We start from the raw sequence: 21,398 nt of genomic DNA, 5'->3' as shown, positions 1-21,398 counted from the left end.
GCCATGCCACTCCAATTCTTCCACCACAGAGCTCCCTCTGGCTCTATGCCAGTCCAGTCCAGCTCCTCCACCACAGAGCTCCGTCTGGCTCTGTGCCAGTCCAGTCCAGTCCAGCTCCACCACCACAGAGCTCCCTCTGGCTCTGTGCCATGCCAGTCCAGCTCCTCCACCACAGAGCTCCCTCTGGCTCTATGCCAGTCCAGTCCAGCTCCTCCACCACAGAGCTCCCTCTGGCTCTGTGCCAGTCCAGTCCAGTCCAGCTCCTCCACCACAGAGCTCCCTCTGGCTCTGTGCCAGTCCAGTCCAGTCCAGCTCCTCCACCACAGAGCTCCCTCTGGCTCTATGACAGTCCAGTCCAGCTCCTCCACCACAGAGCTCCCTCTGGCTCTTTGCCAGTCCAGTCCAGCTCCTCCACCACAGAGCTCCCTCTGGCTCTGTGCCAGTCCAGTCCAGTCCAGCTCCACCACCACAGAGCTCCCTCTGGCTCTGTGCCATGCCAGTCCAGCTCCTCCACCACAGAGCTACCTCTGGCTCTGTGCCATGCCAGTACAACTCCACCAACACAGAGCTCCCTCTGGCTCTATGCCAGTCCAGTCCAGCTCCTCCACCACAGAGCTCCGTCTGGCTCTGTGCCAGTCCAGTCCAGTCCAGCTCCACCACCACAGAGCTCCCTCTGGCTCTGTGCCATGCCAGTCCAGCTCCTCCACCACAGAACTCCCTCTGGCTCTATGCCAGTCCAGTCCAGCTCCTCCACCACAGAGCTCCCTTTGGCTCTATGCCAGTCCAGTCCACCTCCTCCACCACAGAGCTCCCTCTGGCTCTATGCCAGTCCAGTTCAGCTCCTCCACCACAGAGCTCCCTCTGGCTCTATGCCAGTCCAGTCCAGCTCCTCCACCAAAGAGCTCCCTCTGGCTCTGTGCCAGTCCAGTCCAGTCCAGCTCCACCACCACAGAGCTCCCTCTGGCTCTGTGCCATGCCAGTCCAGCTCCTCCACCACAGAGCTCCCTCTGGCTCTGTGCCAGTCCAGTCCAGCTCCACCACCACAGAGCTCCCTCTGGCTCTGTGCCATGCCAGTCCAGCTCCTCCACCAAAGAGCTCCCTCTGGCTCTGTGCCAGTCCAGTCCAGTCCAGCTCCACCACCACAGAGCTCCTTCTGGCTCTGTGCCATGCCACTCCAATTCTTCCACCACAGAGCTCCCTCTGGCTCTATGCCAGTCCAGTCCAGCTCCTCCACCACAGAGCTCCGTCTGGCTCTGTGCCAGTCCAGTCCAGTCCAGCTCCACCACCACAGAGCTCCCTCTGGCTCTGTGCCATGCCAGTCCAGCTCCTCCACCACAGAGCTCCCTCTGGCTCTATGCCAGTCCAGTCCAGCTCCTCCACCACAGAGCTCCCTCTGGCTCTGTGCCAGTCCAGTCCAGTCCAGCTCCTCCACCACAGAGCTCCCTCTGGCTCTGTGCCAGTCCAGTCCAGTCCAGCTCCTCCACCACAGAGCTCCCTCTGGCTCTATGACAGTCCAGTCCAGCTCCTCCACCACAGAGCTCCCTCTGGCTCTGTGCCAGTCCAGTCCAGTCCAGCTCCATCACCACAGAGCTCCCTCTGGCTCTGTGCCAGTCCAGTCCAGTCCAGCTTCTCCACCACAGAGCTCCCTCTGGCTCTGTGCCATGCCAGTCCAGCTCCTCCACCACAGAGCTCCCTCTGGCTCTGTGCCAGTCCAGCTCCTCCACCACAGAGCTCCCTCTGGCTCAATGCCAGTCCAGTCCAGCTCCTCCACCACAGAGCTCACTCTGGCTCTGTGCCAGTCCAGTCCAGTCCAGCTCCTCCACCACAGAGCTCCCTCTGGCTCTGTGCCACTCCAGTCCAGCTCCTCCACCACAGAGCTCCCTCTGGCTCTATGCCAGTCCAGTCCAGCTCCTCCACCACAGAGCTCCCTCTGGCTCTGTGCCAGTCCAGTCCAGCTCCACCACCACAGAGCTACCTCTGGCTCTGTGCCATGCCAGTACAACTCCACCAACACAGAGCTCCCTCTGGCTCTATGCCAGTCCAGTCCAGCTCCTCCACCACAGAGCTCCGTCTGGCTCTGTGCCAGTCCAGTCCAGTCCAGCTCCACCACCACAGAGCTCCCTCTGGCTCTGTGCCATGCCAGTCCAGCTCCTCCACCACAGAACTCCCTCTGGCTCTATGCCAGTCCAGTCCAGCTCCTCCACCACAGAGCTCCCTCTGGCTCTGTGCCAGTCCAGTCCAGTCCAGTCCAGCTCCTCCACCACAGAGCTCCGTCTGGCTCTGTGCCAGTCCAGTCCAGTCCAGCTCCACCACCACAGAGCTCCCTCTGGATCTGTGCCATGCCAGTCCAGCTCCTCCAACACAGAGCTCCCTCTGGTTCTATGCCAGTCCAGTCCAGCTCCTCCACCACAGAGCTCCCTCTGGCTCTGTGCCAGTCCAGTCCAGTCCAGTCCAGCTCCTCCACCACAGAGATCCCTCTGGCTCTGTACCAGTCCATCCAGTCCAGCTCCTCCACCACAGAGCTCCCTCTGGCTCTATGCCAGTCCAGTTCAGCTCCTCCACCACAGAGCTCCCTCTGGCTCTATGCCAGTCCAGTCCAGCTCCTCCACCAAAGAGCTCCCTCTGGCTCTGTGCCAGTCCAGTCCAGTCCAGCTCCACCACCACAGAGCTCCCTCTGGCTCTGTGCCATGCCAGTCCAGCTCCTCCACCACAGAGCTCCCTCTGGCTCTGTGCCAGTCCAGTCCAGTCCAGCTCCACCACCACAGAGCTCCCTCTGGCTCTGTGCCATGCCAGTCCAGCTCCTCCACCAAAGAGCTCCCTCTGGCTCTGTGCCAGTCCAGTCCAGTCCAGCTCCACCACCACAGAGCTCCTTCTGGCTCTGTGCCATGCCACTCCAATTCTTCCACCACAGAGCTCCCTCTGGCTCTATGCCAGTCCAGTCCAGCTCCTCCACCACAGAGCTCCGTCTGGCTGTGTGCCAGTCCAGTCCAGTCCAGCTCCACCACCACAGAGCTCCCTCTGGCTCTGTGCCATGCCAGTCCAGCTCCTCCACCACAGAGCTCCCTCTGGCTCTATGCCAGTCCAGTCCAGCTCCTCCACCACAGAGCTCCCTCTGGCTCTGTGCCAGTCCAGTCCAGTCCAGCTCCTCCACCACAGAGCTCCCTCTGGCTCTGTGCCAGTCCAGTCCAGTCCAGCTCCTCCACCACAGAGCTCCCTCTGGCTCTATGACAGTCCAGTCCAGCTCCTCCACCACAGAGCTCCCTTTGGCTCTATGCCAGTCCAGTCCACCTCCTCCACCACAGAGCTCCCTCTGGCTCTATGCCAGTCCAGTCCAGCTCCTCCACCACAGAGCTCCCTCTGGCTCTGTGCCAGTCCAGTCCAGTCCATTCCAGCTCCTCCACCACAGAGCTCCCTCTGGCTCTGTGCCAGTCCAGTCCAGTCCAGCTCCTCCATCACAGAGCTCCCTCTGGCTCTATGCCAGTCCAGTCCAGCTCCTCCACCACAGAGCTCCCTCTGGCTCTATGCCAGTCCAGTCCAGCTCCTCCACCACAGAGCTACCTCTGGCTCTGTGCCAGTCCAGTCCAGCTTCTCCACCACAGAGCTCCCTCTGGCTCTGTGCCAGTCCAGTCCAGTCCAGCTCCTCCACCACAGAGCTCCCTCTGGCTCTGTGCCACTCCAGTCCAGCTCCTCCACCACAGAGCTCCCTCTGGCTCTATGTCAGTCCAGTCCAGCTCCTCCACCACAGAGCTCCCTCTGGCTCTGTGCATTTCCAGTCATGTCCAGCTCCACCACCACAGAGCTCCCTCTGGCTCTGTGCCATGCCAGTCCAGCTCCTCCCCCACAGAGCTCCCTCTGGCTCTATGCCAGTCCAGTCCAGCTCCTCCACCACAGAGCTCCCTCTGGCTCTGTGCCAGTCCAGTCCAGTCCAGCTCCTCCACCACAGAGCTCCCTCTGGCTCTGTGCCAGTCCAGTCCAGCTCCTCCACCACAGAGCTCACTCTGGCTCTATGCCAGTCCAGTCCAGCTCCTCCACCACAGAGCTCCCTCTGGCTCTATGCCAGTCCAGTCCAGCTCCTCCACCACAGAGCTACCTCTGGCTCTGTGCCAGTCCAGCCCAGCTCCACCACCACAGAGCTCCCTCTGGCTCTGTGCCAGTCCAGTCCAGTCCAGCTCCTTCACCACAGAGCTCCCTCTGGCTCTGTGCCAGTCCAGTCCAATCCAGCTCCACCACCACAGAGCTCCCTCTGGCTCTATGCCAGTCCAGTCCAGTCCAGATCCTCCACCACAGAGCTCCCTCTGGCTCTATGCCAGTCCAATCCAGTCCAGCTCCACCACCACAGAGCTCCCTCTGGCTCTATGCCAGTCCAGTCCAGTCCAGTCCAGCTCCTCCACCACAGAGCTCTCTCTGGCTCTGTGCCAGTCCAGTCCAGCTCCTCCACCACAGAGCTCCCTCTGGCTCTATGCCAGTCCAGTCCAGCTCCTCCACCACAGAGCTCCCTCTGGCTCTGTGCCAGTCCAGTCCATTCCAGCTCCACCACCACAGAGCTCCCTCTGGCTCTGTGCCATGCCAGTCCATCTCCTCCACCACAGAGCTCCCTCTGGCTCTATTCCAGTCCAGTCCAGCTCCTCCACCACAGAGCTCCCTCTGGCTCTGTGCCAGTCCAGTCCAGTCCAGCTCCTCCACCACAGAGCTCCCTCTGGCTCTGTGCCAGTCCAGTCCAGTCCAGCTCCTCCACCACAGAGCTCCCTCTGGCTCTATGCCAGTCCAGTCCAGCTCCTCCACCACAGAGCTCCCTCTGGTTCTATGCCAGTCCAGTCCAGCTCCTCCACCACAGAGCTACCTCTGGCTCTGTGCCAGTCCAGTCCAGCTCCTCCACCACAGAACTCCCTCTGGCTCTGTGCCAGTCCAGTCCAGCTCCACCACCACAGAGCTCTCTGTGGCTCTGTGCCAGTCCAGTCCAGTCCAGCTCCACCACCACAGAGCTCCCTCTGGCTCTGTGCCAGTCCAGTCCAGCTCCTCCACCACAGAGCTCCCTCTGGCTCTGTGCCAGTCCAGTCCAGTCCAGCTTCTCCACCACAGAGCTCCCTCTGGCTCTGTGCCAGTCCAGTCCAGTCCAGCTCCACCACCACAGAGCTCCCTCTGGCTCTGTGCCAGTCCAGTCCAGTCCAGCTCCTCCACCACAGAGCTCCCTCTGGCTCTGTGCCAGTCCAGCTCCTCCACCACAGAGCTCCCTCTGGCTCTATGCCAGTCCAGTCCAGCTCCTCCACCACAGAGCTCCCTCTGGCTCTGTGCCACTCCAGTCCAGCTCCTCCACCACAGAGCTCCCTCTGGCTCTATGCCAGTCCAGTCCAGCTCCTCCACCACAGAGCTCCCTCTGGCTCTGTGCCAGTCCAGTCCAGTGCAGCTCCACCACCACAGAGCTCCCTCTGGCTCTGTGCCATGCCAGTCCAACTCCTCCACCACAGAGCTCCCTCTGGCTCTATGCCAGTCCAGTCCAGCTCCTCCACCACAGAGCTCCGTCTGGCTCTGTGCCAGTCCAGTCCAGTCCAGCTCCACCACCACAGAGCTCCCTCTGGCTCTGTGCCATGCCAGTCCAGCTCCTCCCCCACAGAGCTCCCTCTGGCTCTATGCCAGTCCAGTCCAGCTCCTCCACCACAGAGCTCCCTCTGGCTCTGTGCCAGTCCAGTCCAGCTCCTCCACCACAGAGCTCCCTCTGGCTCTGTGCCAGTCCAGTCCAGCTCCTCCACCACAGAGCTCCTTCTGGCTCTATGCCAGTCCAGTCCAGCTCCTCCACCACAGAGCTCCCTCTGGCTCTATGCCAGTCCAGTCCAGCTCCTCCACCACAGAGCTACCTCTGGCTCTGTGCCAGTCCAGTCCAGCTCCTCCACCACAGAGCTCCCTCTGGCTCTGTGCCAGTCCAGTCCAGCTCCACCAACACAGAGCTCCCTCTGGCTCTGTGACAGTCCAGTCCAGTCCAGCTCCTCCACCACAGAGCTCCCTCTGGCTCTGTGCCAGTCCAGTCCAGCTCCACCACCACAGAGCTCCCTCTGGCTCTGTGCCAGTCCAGCCCAGCTCCACCACCACAGAGCTCCCTCTGGCTCTGTGCCAGTCCAGTCCAGTCCAGCTCCTTCACCACAGAGCTCCCTCTGGCTCTATGCCAGTCCAGTCCAGTCCAGCTCCACCACAACAGAGCTCCCTCTGGCTCTATGCCAGTCCAGTCCAGTCCATCTCCACCACCACAGAGCTCCCTCTGGCTCTATGCCAGTCCAGTCCAGTCCAGTCCAGCTCCTCCACCACAGAGCTCTCTCTGGCTCTGTGCCAGTCCAGTCCAGTCCAGTCCAGCTCCTCCACCACAGAGCTCCCTCTGGCTCTATGCCAGTCCAGTCCAGCTCCTCCACCACAGAGCTCCCTCTGGCTCTGTGCCAGTCCAGTCCATTCCAGCTCCACCACCACAGAGCTCCCTCTGGCTCTGTGCCATGCCAGTCCAGTTCCTCCACCACAGAGCTCCCTCTGGCTCTATGCCAGTCCAGTCCAGCTCCTCCACCACAGAGCTCCCTCTGGCTCTGTGCCAGTCCAGTCCAGTCCAGCTCCTCCACCACAGAGCTCCCTCTGGCTCTGTGCCAGTCCAGTCCAGTCCAGCTCCTCCACCACAGAGCTCCCTCTGGCTCTATGCCAGTCCAGTCCAGCTCCTCCACCACAGAGCTCCCTCTGTCTCTATGCCAGTCCAGTCCAGCTCCTCCACCACAGAGCTACCTCTGGCTCTGTGCCAGTCCAGTTCAGCTCCTCCACCACAGAGCTCCCTCTGGCTCTGTGCCAGTCCAGTCCAGCTCCTCCACCACAGAGCTCCCTCTGGCTCTGTGCCAGTCCAGTCCAGTCCAGCTTCTCCACCACAGAGCTCCCTCTGGCTCTGTGCCAGTCCAGTCCAGTCCAGCTCCACCACCACAGAGCTCCCTCTGGCTCTGTGCCAGTCCAGTCCAGCTCCTCCACCACAGAGCTCCCTCTGGCTCTGTGCCAGTCCAGCTCCTCCACCACAGAGCTCCCTCTGGCTCTATGCCAGTCCAGTCCAGCTCCTCCACCACAGAGCTCCCTCTGGCTCTGTGCCACTCCAGTCCAGCTCCTCCACCACAGAGCTCCCTCTGGCTCTATGCCAGTCCAGTCCAGCTCCTCCACCACAGAGCTCCCTCTGGCTCTGTGCCAGTCCAGTCCAGTCCAGCTCCACCACCACAGAGCTACCTCTGGCTCTGTGCCATGCCGGTCCAACTCCTCCACCACAGAGCTCCCCCTGGCTCTATGCCATTCCAGTCCAGCTCCTCCACCCAAGAGCTCCCTCTGGCTCTATGCCAGTCCAGTCCAGCTCCTCCACCACAGAGCTCCCTCTGGCTCTATGCCAGTCCAGTCCAGTCCAGTCCAGCTCCACCACCACAGAGCTCTTCTACCAGGATACATCCTTTATTTGTGTGTGTGTGACGGGGTACCGATATCTGAGAAGAACCAAAATAGAGATGGAATCAGTCCTGAGGAGGCTGGACTTAAAACCTGTTGGGGCTCGGGGGCAGTATTGAGACATTTTGAAAAAAATATGTGCCCATTTTTAACTGCCTCCTACACCAACTCAGAAGCTAGGATATGCATATTATTAACACATTCGGATAGAAAACACTCTGAATTTTCTAAAACAGTTTGAATGGTGTCTGTAAGTATAACAAAACTCATATTGCAGGCAAAAACCTGTGAAAAATAGATTTTAAAAAATGTGAATTTTGTGACTGTACTATTTAGTGTCATTGTTTTATAGATACCATAGTGAGAAAGGATTCATTTCGCAACACCTACGGCTTCCACTAGATGTCAACGATCTTTATAAAGTTGTTTGAAGCGTCTATGATAAACAGAGAGCAAATTAGAATGCAAGGAAGTTGACATGTCGTCACTTCATTTTTTGCGCCTGCGCATAAATCTGAGAAGCGTGAGTTTGTCATTAATTGTTTATCAAGACATAGGATAGGTTGTGTGAAAATATTACTGATGTTTAACGTTAAAAATGGACCAAAAGATTAATGCTAAACAACGTTTGACATGTTTGAACGAACGTAAATAGATTATTTACTAGGTTTTTTTAGCTTTTCGGCGTGATTTTACAACCCCCCCCCACCACGTTTTGTGGGAGCATAATGAACGCTAACTACTTGGTGTTATTTGGACATAAATTATGAACTTTGTCAAAAGAAACCACATTTGTTCCGGACCTGGGATTCCTGGCAGTGCCTTCTGATGGAGATAATCAAAGGTAAGGGGATATTTACAATGTTATTATCGATATTAGATGATGCTAACTGTATAGCATAGCTTATTGTTCTTAGCATAGCACCCCGTTTATTGCAAAATGTGATTTCCCAGTAAAGTTATTTTGAGATCTGGCCATTCGGTAGCAATTACGAGATGATAATATATTATTCTTTGAATGACAATATTATAATTTACCAATGTTTTCGAATAGTAATTTTGTTATGTTCACCGGAAGCATTTCAGAGAAGAAAAAATCTGAATTTCACGCTACTGTAAAATGCTGTTTTTGGATATAAATATGAACTTGATGGAACAAAAAATGCATGTATTGTATAACATAATGTCCTAGGAGTGTCATCTGATGGAGATTGACAAAGGTTAGTGCATAATTCTAGCTGGTTTCTGCTTTTGGTGACGCCTGACCTTGAATTGAAAATGGATGTTTGTACTTTTGTGGCTATGTACTGTCCTAACATAATCTAACTTTATGCTTTTGCCGTGAAGCCTCTTTGAAAATCGAACAATGTGGTTAGATTAAGGAGATGTTTATCTTTTAAATTGTGTAAAATAGTTGATTGTTTGAAAAATTGAAATTATTAGATTTTTGATGTTTTGAATTTCCAGCCTTGTTAGCAATCCCGACTCGGGGTTCATTGCTAACCTGTAGCCCCAACAGTAACCATCACGCAACACTGCACAAATCAGATGAGATGCGAGGACAGCGGAGTCAATCACCACCTTCCGGAGACACCTGAAACCCCACCTCTTTAAGGAATACCTGGGATAGGATATAGTAATCCTTCTAACCCCCACCCCCAAAAAAGATATAGATGTACTATTGTAAAGTGGTTGTTCCACTGGATATCATAAGGTGAATGCACCAATTTGTAAGTCGCTCTGGATAAGAGCGTCTGCTAAATGACGTAAATGTAAATGTAGATGCGAGCAACGCCATTGAAATCATATGCTGCCAGTTGACATCACCTTCCTCCACACCCATAGCGTCTCTCCCGTCAAGTCACTGCACTGTGGAAGACGATGTTAAACACTCACAATTACCTTCGCCTGACTTACTGCATGATGTTAATGACGTGGTTTTATCATCAGCCCAATGCTACCTGGGGGAAAAAAAACTCAAATATTGGTTCACAGAATTCTTGACAATGTCACCACCTAGTGTCTATGAGGTCGGTGCGCTCTGTAAAGGGCCAGTCTGGCAGTGGGCTTGCTATGCTGGCAGGATGTGTAGAGGTCTATGGAGGTAGGTGTGCTCTGTAAAGGGCCAGTATGACAGTGGGCATGCTATGCTGGCAGGATGTGTAGAGGTCTATGGAGGTAGGTGTGCTCTGTAAAGGGCCAGTATGACAGTGGGCATGCTATGCTAGCAGGATGTGATGAGGTCTATGGAGGTAGGTGTGCTCTGTAAAGTGTCCAGTCAAAGTGGGCATGCTATGCTAGCAGGATGTGATGAGGTCTATGGAGGTAGGTGCGCTCTGTAAAGGGCCAGTCTGACAGGGCATGCTATGCTAGCAGGATGTGATGAGGTCTATGGAGGTAGGTGCTCTGTAAAGGGCCAGTCAAAGTGGGCATGCTATGCTAGCAGGATGTGATGAGATCTATGGAGGTAGGTGTGCTCTGTAAAGGGCCAGTATGACAGTGGGCATGCTATGCTAGTAGGATGTGATGAGGTCTATGGAGGTAGGTGCGCTCTGTAAAGGGCCAGTCTGACAGGGCATGCTATGCTAGCAGGATGTGATGAGGTCTATGGAGGTAGGTGCTCTGTAAAGGGCCAGTCAAAGTGGGCATGCTATGCTAGCAGGATGTGATGATGAGAAAAACAGATGTTACAGATTCAACATTGAAATCGCTTAAATACTTTTAGGAAACCATTCTTTATTTCAACAAACAGACATGTACCTGTTTGTTAAATAGATGTGACATTTACAGAACAACATGGACTGTTATACAGAACTATAAATCTGTGTTTCTAGAAAAGTGACGGGGAAAAAAAACACTTCATAGATTCAGGTAGTATAAAATTATCTTACAAAAGTACTCTACCCTTCATTAGTGTGACACGACAACATAACATACCTTCCCAGCTTTTTTTTCCCTACGTCATCAATTGATCGTTTTACAAATCAATCAGTATTTATAAAAACATTTCTCCAAGATACTTGTGCATTCTTTCAAAGATTAATAAAAAAAAAAAAAGTTTATTTTAATGACAAAGAATAGCAAAAACAATAAAGTTCAATGGCTACATATTGGAAACTGTCTTTGTGGGTGTTTTAGTAGTGCTTTCTTTGCAACTGAAACATTAAAAAAGGATAAGTTAGCTTTTTTTTATACAACTAAATCTCTATTTTCTTCCACTTGTTTTTGAGAAAATTACCCAAACCTGCGATTCACTTCCTCGTTGTGTAGTACGGGTGCTCTGAAAAAAATATATATAAAGATTATTTTTTATTTGTATTTTTTTTTTAATCGCTCCAAAAACACCCAAATACGTCCTTTTAGAAATGGAAACGCACTCAGTATAGTGCTGCAGGTCTTTTCATGTTGTACACATGACATTGTGTCCTTCCGAACTTTATCCGCAAACGTTATATTCCATTTTGTGCAACTCAAGCCATTTCCCCCATCCAGCTGTTCCATTCTCTGTATAGTCTGCTGCTAGAATGAACAAAGAAGTGACGCTTCAGTCGCCACAAAATTAAATATAATGTAGTGGATAAAAGTTCAGAATGACACAATTTCATCTGTACAACATCTAACGATTTCTAAAAGGACGCATTTGAATGTTTTGGGCACATTTGTTCGTTTTTTCAGAGCCCCCGTACTGCACAACGAGGATTGGGGTTAGTAAAAAAATATATAAAATAAAAAATAGTGTATGGATCCTCAAAAAACTTTAGATTTGGGTCTTAAAAAAAGCTAAATGATACTTTGAGACTAGCATTCCCCCTTTTGCCCTCAGAAACGCCTCAAATTCTTCGGGGCATGGACTCTACAAGGTGTCGAAAGTGTTCCACAGGGATGCTGGCCCATGTTGACTCCAATGCTTCCCACAGTTGTGTCAAGTTGGCTGGATGTCCTTTGGGTGGTGGACCATTCTTGATACACACAGGAAACTGTTGACCATGAAAAACCCAGCAGCATTGTAGTTGTTGACACAAACCGGTACGCCTGGCACCTACTACCATACACCATTCAAAGGCACATAAATCTTTTGTCTTGCCCATACATACATAATCCATGTCTCAAATGTCTCAAGGCTTAAAAATACTTCTTTAACCTGTCTCCTCCCCTTCATCTACAGATTGAAGTGGATTTAACAAGTGACATAAATAAGGGATCATAGCTTTCACCTGGTCAGTCTATGTAATGCAACAAGCAGGGGTTAACCTTTTCTATACTCAGTGTATACTGTAAAACGACAGTATTATTTGTGCTAATTCTGGACAGTAAACATTTTGTAGATTAGATATGGCACATCTAGAAATTATACAGAAATAATTTGTTGTTGCATAAATATTGGATGTCTTTTTGGACAGTGTTAAAGGGAAGTGGTCGTAAACACTTCCTGATTGTGCTCCTCCCCTAAACTTCACATTCCACAGAGTGGGAGATGCTGGTGATTTACTGTGTGTGTGTGTCCAGCAGATCGTCTGTCTCTAAAACCTGGTTCCTTCGAGGACTGCGGAGGCAGGGAGGTTCCCATCCTCGGGATCTGAAGGGACCTGTCAATCAACAACAAAAAATGTCAATCACGTTCCAGCTTAAGACGATCCCGATAAGAGTTGCAAAGTTCTTTCCCAACATTTCCAGGTTTTCCATAAATCCTGCTTATTTCCTTCCGATTCCAGGAATCTTACAACCAGGATTTCTGGAAACTGAATTTTCTTTCCTCGAAACAAGAATTTTGCAACCCTAAACCTGATGCAAATAATATTACAAAAACAAGTAGACCAACTGTTTTAGTATCCCTGGCAACATAACGGAAAAACTAAAGTACAAATAAACATAATACGCTACATAAATACAAGGATGTACACTGGGTGTACAAAACATTAGGAACACCGGCTCTTTCCATGACATAGACCAGGGGTATTCAGCTCACCCTACGAGGTGCCAGTTTTCTATCCTACCTAATAATGAATTGCACACACACCTGGTGTCTCAGGTCTAAAAATCAGTCCCTGATTAAAGGGGAACAATGAAAAAAATGCAATGGAACTGGCTTCAAGGTCCAGAGATTAGTCTGAGGGACATAGACCAGGTGAATCCAGGTGAAAGCTAGGATCCCTTGTGTTCAATCCACTTCAATCAGTGTAGATGAAGGGGAGGAGACAGGTTAAAGAAGGATTTTTAAGCCTCGAAACAATTGAGACATGGATTGCGTATATGTGCCAGTCAGAGGGTGAATGGGCAAGACAAAATATTTAAGTGCCTTTGAACGGGGTATGGTAGTAGGTGCCAGGCACACCGGTTTGAGTGTGTCAAGAAGTACAACTTGACAACTTAAGAACTGCAACTTGACACAACTGTGGGAAGCATTGGAGTCAACATGGGCCAGCATCCCTGTGGAACGCCAAAAACAGAGGTTGTTGTGAGGGCAAAAGGGGGTGCAACTCAATATTAGGAAGGTGTTCTTAATGTTTTGTCCACTCAGTGTATTATAGACCCACTACACAAATATGAGTTACCACATACATCCTATTATACTACAGAGATACTACATAAATCCTATTATACTACAGAGATACTACATACATCCTGTTATACTACAGAGATCCTACATACATCCTATTATACTAGAGATACTACATAAATCCTATTATACTACAGAGATACTACATACATCCTATTATACTACAGAGATACTACATACATCCTATTATACTACAGAGATACTACATACAGGTGAAAAGATCAGAAGCTGTGCATAAATCATGGAATCTGGAGTGTGAGGTAGAAAGTGAAGATGGAAGAAGAGGTTTGAGGGGTGCAGGGTGAGAGGTAACGTTTTTCAAGAAAACTTCAAAATCATGTGAAGTCCATTCTTTAGCCAATAGAAAAGACAAATCTTAGTAATAAAATAAATCTTCCAGGAAATCTCAAACCCTGGTCAAAGGTGAAAGAGGTACAGATAGAGGGAATCCTAACTTCGACTTGTTTATGCACTAATGTCAAAATGGGGAGACTACATTTTAATCTGACTCAAATAGAAGTTAGGATTCACCCCTAAGAGAATAATGGACAGAGAAGCATGTGGTGATTGTTGGTTCGGTTTGCTGTGCCCCTACCTTGGCTCGTCTGAGGTTCGAGCTAAGAGTGTAAAGGGTTAGGGGGGGTAGGGGTTAGTGATCAAGCCTGAGAAGAATCAGAAGGGCTGTCCTGTCTCTTGATTAGAGTCGTGGCCCCGTAGCCCTGCTGCTGTCCAGAGAGCTGTCCGTCTGCCTGGAACATAGTTTTTTTTTTTTATTGACCTTTATATACGGTCAAGGGGTAAGAAAGTGCTATATTATCATCGCTGTCTAAAACCATATTTTCAGGAAAAAGGAAAAGAACATCCATGTTTGACCATTAATGAACATACATTTATGAAACTTCAGAAGTTATTTTGAAAACGTTTTCCTTGGTTCTAGACTAGAGTCATGAAATGTTCCGATTACATCGATGGGATTGCTTACTTCCAATACATTGTAACAATTTAAAAAAGGGGGCCAAAAATGGAGTTAAAAAGTTTTCTTTCCCCGAGAGTGACGATATCTTATCTTAGGTGTTTTAAACCTCAATAGGAAAACCTGATCAACTATCTCAGATCTGCCCGTCAACAGACTATGTCCCAAACGGAACGCTAGTCTGAGGCCTGGGGGCAAAGGTCAAGAATGACGCTCTCTTCAACCCTTCGATCAGCCACAAGGTCTTGTCAGTCACCTCTGGTTAACACTGCTCTCATGGCTAACTGTCTCAAATATATCTGTCTATTGATACAATCTCTTTCTTGCTTTCTCTGACCTCTTGTTCATGTTTTTTGCTTTCTCCTTTTTTTTTATATATCTCACAGCAATTTTACCGGAAGTGAGACAAGCACGTGATCATAGGATTCAACATTCTGCGGTGCAACAGATACAATCTCAATAGAATTAGAAAATAAAAAATAAAAAATAATAATTACAACTGATGACAGTTACTGGAGGTTAGCGTATAGTCATGGCCAAAGGTTTTGAGAATGACACAAATATTAATTTTCACAAAGTCTGCTGCCTTAGTTTGTATGATGGCAATTTGCATATACTCCAGAATGTTAAGAAGAGTGATAAGATGATTAGCAATTACTTGCAAAGTCCCTATTTGCCATGCAAATGAACTGAATCCCCAAAAACACATTTCCACTGCATTTCTGCCCTGCCACAAAAGGACCAGCTGACATCATCTCAGTGATTCTCTCGTTAACACAGGTGTGAGTGTTGACGAGGACAAGGCTGGAGATCACTCTGTCATGCTGATTGAGTTCAAATAACAGACTGGAAGCTTTAAAAGGAGAGTGATGCTTGGAATCATTGTTCTTCCTCTGTCAACCATGGTTACCTGCAAGGAAACACGTGCCATCATCATTGCTTTGCACAAAAAGGGCTTCACAGGCAAGGATATTGCTGCCAGTAAGATTGCACCTAAATCAACCATTTATCGGATCATCAAGAACTTCAAGGAGAGCGGTTCAATTGTTGTGAAGAAGGCTTCAGGGCACCCAAGAAAGTTCAGCAAGCGCCAGGACCATCTCCTAAAGTTGATTCAGCTGTGGGATCGGGGAACCACCAGTACATAGCTTGCTCAGGAATGGCAGCAGACAGGTGTGAGTGCATCTGCACGCACAGTGAGGCAAAGACTTTTGGAGGATGGCCTGGTGTCAAGAAGGGCAGCAAAGAAGCCACTTCTCTCGAGGAAAAACATCAGGGACAGACTGATATTCTGCAAAAGGTACAGGGATTGGACTGCTGAGGACTGGGGTAAAGTCATTTTCTCTGATGAATCCCCTTCCCGATTGTTTGGGGCATCCGGAAAAAAGCTTGTCCGGAGAAGACAAGGTGAGCGCTACCATCAGTCCTGTGTCATGCCAACAGTAAAGCATCCTGAGACCATTCATGTGTGGGGTTGTTTCTCAGCCAAGGGAGTGGGCTCACGCACAATTTTGCCTAAGAACACAGCTATGAATAAAGAATGGTACCAACACATCCTCCGAGAGCAACTTCTCCCAACCATCCAGGAACAGTTTGGTGACGAACAATGCCTTTTCCAGCATGACGGAGCACCTTGCCATAAGGCAAAAGTGATAACTAAGTGGCTCGGGGAACAAAACATCAATATTTTGGGTCCATGGCCAGGAGACTCCCCAGACCTTAATCCCATTGAGAACTTGTGGTCAATCCTCAAGAGGCGGGTGGGACAAACAAAAACCCACAAATTCTGACAAACTCCAAGCATTGATTATGCAAGAATAGGCTGCCATCAGTCAGGATGTGGCCCAGAAGGGTCAACACTGCAAATATTGACTCTTTGCATCAACTTCATGTAATTGTCAATAAAAGCCTTTGACACTTATGACATGCTTGTAATTATACTTCAGTATTCCATAGTAATATCTGACAAAAATATCTAAAGACACTGATGCAGCAAACTTCGTGGAAATTAATATTTGTGTCATTCAAAACTTTTGGCCAAGACTGTACAATGGAAATGGCATCGGTCTGTATGATCAACTCTTTCTCCAGTCAGAAGTCATCAAATTTGACCTCAGGCAACAGTGGACATCAAACACAGATAGACAGACATCAAACAGATAGACAGAACATCAAACAGAACATCAAACAGAACATCAAAGACAGACAGAACATCAGACAGACAGACCATCAGACAGACAGACAGACCATCAAACAGACAGACAGACCATCAAACAGACAGACAGACCATCAAACAGACAGACAGAACATCAAACAGACAGAACATCAAACAGACAGACAGAACATCAGACAGACAGAACATCAAACAGACAACAGACAACATCAAACAGACAACATCAAACAGACAAAAGAGGAGACAAGTTATTCTAGGAACAACATCAAAGGACTGTTAGGTGACTTTGGGAGCATGCTGCACACCAGAAATACTCAGCTACGTATATCACACACACAATGTTCCTAGGCCGTCATTGTAAATAAGAATTTATTCTTAACTGACTTGCCTAGTTAAATAAAGGTGAAATAAAAAATAAAAATGTTCTTATATCCTCGTATGGACCTAAAATGAATTTATATTCAAAATACTATTTTCCTTAACCCTAAACCTAACCCTTACCTTAACCCTAAACCTAACCCTTACCTTAACCTTAACCCTAAACCTAACCCTTACCTTAACCCTAAACCTAACCCTTACCTTAACCCTAAACCTAACCCTTACCTTAACCCTAAACCTTACCCTTACCTTAACCCTAAACCTTACCCCTAAACCTAACCCTTACCTTAACCCTAAACCTAACCCTTACCTTAACCCTAAACCTAACCCTTACCTTAACCCTAAACCTAACCCTTACCTTAACCCTAAACCTTACCCCTAAACCTAACCCTTACCTTAACCCTACACCTAACCCTTACCTTAACCCTAAACCTAACCCTTACCTTAACCCTAAACCTTACCCCTAAACCTAACCCTTACCTTAACCCTAAACCTAATCCTTACCTTAACCCTAACCCTTAACCCTAAACTTAACCCTTACCTTAACCCTAAACCTAACCCTCACCTTAACCCTTAACCCAACCCTAACCTTAACCCTAACCTTAACCCTAACTCTTACCTTAACCCTAAACCTAACCCCTAAACCTAACCCCTTAACCTAACCCTTAACCTAACCCTTAACCTAACCCAACCCCTTAACCCTAAACCTAACCCTTACCTTAACCCTTAACCCAACCCTTACCTTAACCCAACCCTTACCTTAACCCTAAACCTAGCCCTTTCCTTAAACCTAACCCTTACCTTAACCCTAAACCTAACCCTTACCTTAACCCTAACCCTTACCTTAACCCTTACCTTAACCCTAAACCTTACCTTAACCCTAAACCTAGCCCTTACCTTAATCCTTAACCCTAAACCTAACCCTTACCTTAACCCTAAATTTAAAATAGCCTTTGTCCTCAAGGGGATGTGGGAAATGTCCCCATGAGGTACAACTTTCCTTCTTTCACTATCCTCTCCCCCACACACACACAAAACCACCCACTGCCCTAATCCCCGTCCACATCTACCCATACTTACAGCTGCCTTGGCCAACTGGTTAGCCTTCTGTCTCTGCAGGTCTGACTTGATGAAGCCTGGAGAAACAGAAATACATGTCTTAGAAAGACAACATACTGTTGCCAGTCAAAAAAAAAGTCAGAATAGTCAGAATATTCCATTGCAAAAGACAGTAAGGTACAACTTCCACTAGGGGGCACTACTAACACAATGATAGACCATACAGTATGAAGTCAGTTCCTAAATACTGCACAGTAGCCAGCTGGGCTGACCCATCTCGTTAACATAACCGTCTAGCAGAGCTCTCATGTGGGTGAACGTGGACTTCAGCCCTGGTCTGTAGTAGCCATTATGTATGTCATTATAACACAGTAGCTCTCTAGACTGACCCTTAAATCGTATAGACCCATCATTAACAGTCAGGTCAACAGGTCATCTAAAAGTTGTCTCACAGCCCTGGACTTCAGTAGCCAACGGCTACATCCCAAACGGCACCCTATTCCCTATGTAGTGCACTACTTTTGACCAGAGTCCATATAGGTAGTGCACTACTTTTGACCAGAGTCCATATAGGTAGTGCACTACTTTTGACCAGAGTCCATATAGGTAGTGCACTACGTAGGGAACAGGGTGCTATTTGGTACACACACACACACACACAATATGTTTTTATTTTTATTTTTTTATTGTAACCGCCATTGGGAAGTTTATGGTGCAAATCAGAGGACCTGGGTATTAACTCTCTCTCTCTCTCTCTGTGTAATGTTGAAGTACGGCCTGAGGTGGGCCTTCCCCACCCGGTACCCAGCACCTCAACATGCCATTTCTGCTACTGCTTTGTAACCTTCAAATAATACAGTTAGGTTGTTACACAGTAACCACGACGACACAGACACATTCCAAGAGCTCAAGATGTTGCAGGAAAACATTATTGCCCCCGTAACAAAAACCCATGTCGACTGAACATTAACTATGGACTGCACATAAACCCTTAGAAGAAGAAAAAAATTATGCAGTAACTGCAGTCGACTGTGGTATTTTTTGGACGCAGTAATTACAGAACAACTGCTGTTATACGGCATTGTACTGCAGTTATTACTGCACTCTGACTGAAATAAATCTTTTTCGTAAAAAGGAAGTGATATACTTTTCACTCAAACTGAGCTGAGCTGTACAGTGCTGGGCCTGGTTACACATCCACTCGAGTGTTGCTGGAACCATGTAGGAAAGGAACTATCGGAGCCAGCAGAAGGGTTCAGATCGGATTCGGCACCATAGTGTGAATAGGGTCTAGGTACATGAGTTTAGGCTCTTTTCACATTGACGAGAGTTAACGAGATTTTGATTCTTGAGACATTAATAAAAATGTACACTTGCTCATTTCCTCCGGAGGTCACACACACACACACGACACTTGCTAGACAGTCCCCCCCCCCCTCCAAGCAGGACAGTTTAAACAGAATTGTATCGTTAGCAGAGCAATGTTTTTGAAACAGCTGAAATGTATAGGCATTTTCCTTATTAGAGACTTCATTTATTTCATTTTTTTTTTTTTTAATCTGATATTGCAGTATGGGAATCTTCATAACATCATTTATTTTAATGCAAAAGCCCAATGAATTAACAATGTAATGATTTGCATGATCTTTATGAAATTTAGCATGTTTTGTTCTAAGGTAGGTCGAAATGCAATCTATCTATTGTTTAGCTAACATTAGCTGACGTTAGCATTTAGCCTAGGTTGAAGATATACAGGTTAAGACAACGTCGTCACTAATCTGGGACCAGCGCAGTTGCTAACTACCAACCCCGTTGCTACATAGCAACGCTAGTCCCGTTGTTATAATGAGTTATGGAATATTAGAATCCCATTGTCATCTTCAACCTAGCATTCGGCTAACTAGTAAGCTAATGGGTGCAGACATTTTGTTTAGCTTGCTAGCTACCTAGCTTTGTATAATACGAATGACAGTATGATAACGTTACTGTACTTTGATATTCATATGAGAGGGGTAAACGTCCATTTTTTTTTTAATGAAGTTACTTGATGAAGTAAATGTTGTTCGCTAACGTTAGCTAGCAGCTGTGCCACTTTGTCTGTCTGTCTTGCAACTAACTAAAAAAAGAAACCCTTTAGATGTCTGCACATGCTTGTGAATTATTTCCATTAAATCAGGAGTGTAATACGGTAGATGCATGAAAAGTTTCTTGCATAAAGTGAGCTAGGAACTAGCTAGTTGAATAGTTTACATGCTTAGCCTACTGGCTAATTGTAACATTTACAGTACATATGAGCTGTGACATTGCAAATGTGAATTGAAAAGTTTATCTACATATTATTGACATTTTAATAATAAAAAGAGTGAAGAGAGTCTGCCAGAGATCAGCTTATTTAATTTTTATCAAACCTTTATTTAACTAGGCAAGTCAGTTAAGAACAAATTCTTATTTACAATGACGGCCTACCCCGGCCAAACACGGACGACGCTGGGCCAATTGTGCACCGCCTTATGGGACTCCCAATCACGTCCGTTTGTGATACAGCCTGGAATCGAACCAGGGTGTCTGTAGTGACGCCTCAAGCACAGATGCAGTGCCTTAGACCGCTGCGCCACTCGGGAGCCCAAGAGCTTAGTGGTCAACACAGTCGTCTTCGGCCCTTGCGCAGCGCCCGGTCGTCTTCGGCCCTTGCGCAGAATCCGGTCTGGGGATTGAATCCCCTTTCTGCTAGATTCTACACCAGGGGTGTCAAACTCCTTCCTTGGAGGGCTGTGTGTCTGCTGGTTTTTGTCATTTCCTTTCGGGTCCAAATAAGTCATAAACAACCAGGTGAGGGGAGTTCCTGACTAATCAGTGACCTTAATAGATCAATCAAGTACAAGGGAGGAGTGAAAACCAGCTTGACTCCTGTGTTTTACAGTGCTCATCCTTTTCAATCTGTTTCTCCCTCTGTCTATTTAAGTACATAATAGTCTCCTCACGTAAAAATGTAAAGGGTCCGTACCTGTGAGGACCGATCCGATGAAGAGGAAGACACAGAGGAAGATGTTTCCTGCCAGCGTCCCGTAGTTATCTATAATCTTCCCCTGGCAGATAGTGAAGATGATACCAAACACCTGTATAGGGAGAGACAGGTTGTATCGATATACGCAGCCAGGCAGCCAGGCAGACGTCTAGCCAGCCAGCCAGGCAGATGTCTAGACAGCCAGCCAGCCAGCCAGCCAGCCAGTCAGCCAGGCAGACGTCTAGACAGCCAGCCAGCCAGCCAGGCAGACGTCTAGACAGCCAGCCAGCCAGCCAGGCAGACGTCTAGACAGCCAGCCAGCCAGGCAGACGTCTAGACAGCCAGCCAGCCAGGCAGCCGTCTAGACAGCCAGCCAGCCAGCCAGGCAGACGTCTAGACAGCCAACCAGCCAGGTGTCTAGGCAGCCAGGCGTCTAGGCAGCCAGGCGTCTAGACAGCCAGGCACACAGACAGCCAGGCGTCTAGACAGCCAGGCACACAGACAGGCGTCTAGACAGCCAGGCACACGTATATTTTCACAAACACAATATATACACAAACATACCCCAACATTTTCCCATTCTGTTATGGTTCTCTATTATCCCATGGATATGAAAAGCTTTGATCTGTCAACTGTCAGAAGCAGCAACAGTGTGTTCACCTGTGCAGAGCAGTTGAGCAGGCCTGAAGAGGTGCCTTCACACTCGGGGTAGGTTAGCTCCACACCAAACTCAAAGCCCAGGGGAAGATAGCCTGTCATGAAGAATCTATAGACATAGAAATACAACACAGTGTTGTATTCCTTATTGAAG

At 48.6% G+C, this 21,398-nt stretch overlaps 1 protein-coding gene across 4 annotated transcripts in view; it reads right to left on the bottom strand.

Moving 5' to 3' along the window:
* Positions 1-10,159: 10,159 nt before the first annotated feature.
* Positions 10,160-21,398, bottom strand: part of LOC106571030 (feline leukemia virus subgroup C receptor-related protein 2) — a 55,254-nt gene continuing 44,015 nt past the window's right edge. The window contains exons 7-11 of one of the 4 annotated variants that reach the window (XR_006759132.1): positions 21,248-21,353; positions 20,588-20,699; positions 17,605-17,660; positions 13,596-13,749; positions 10,160-12,029 (exon numbers count right to left, since the gene is read on the bottom strand). Coding sequence is in view for 3 of the 4 variants with exons in the window: in XM_045695535.1 (XP_045551491.1) it covers positions 20,046-20,380; positions 20,588-20,699; positions 21,248-21,353 (553 nt within the window). In the remaining variant the exon portion in view is untranslated. Of the gene's footprint in view, positions 13,750-17,604; positions 17,661-19,973; positions 20,381-20,587; positions 20,700-21,247; positions 21,354-21,398 lie in introns of those variants that run through there. The other 3 variants (XM_045695536.1, XM_045695537.1, XM_045695535.1) reach the window with 3 other exon arrangements.

This window comes from Salmo salar, chromosome ssa15 (genome assembly GCF_905237065.1).
Source record: "Salmo salar chromosome ssa15, Ssal_v3.1, whole genome shotgun sequence".
NCBI classification, from domain to species: Eukaryota; Metazoa; Chordata; class Actinopteri; order Salmoniformes; family Salmonidae; genus Salmo; species Salmo salar.
The sequence above is the reverse complement of the archived record's forward strand: the minus strand, read 5'-3'. Positions and strand labels throughout refer to the sequence as shown.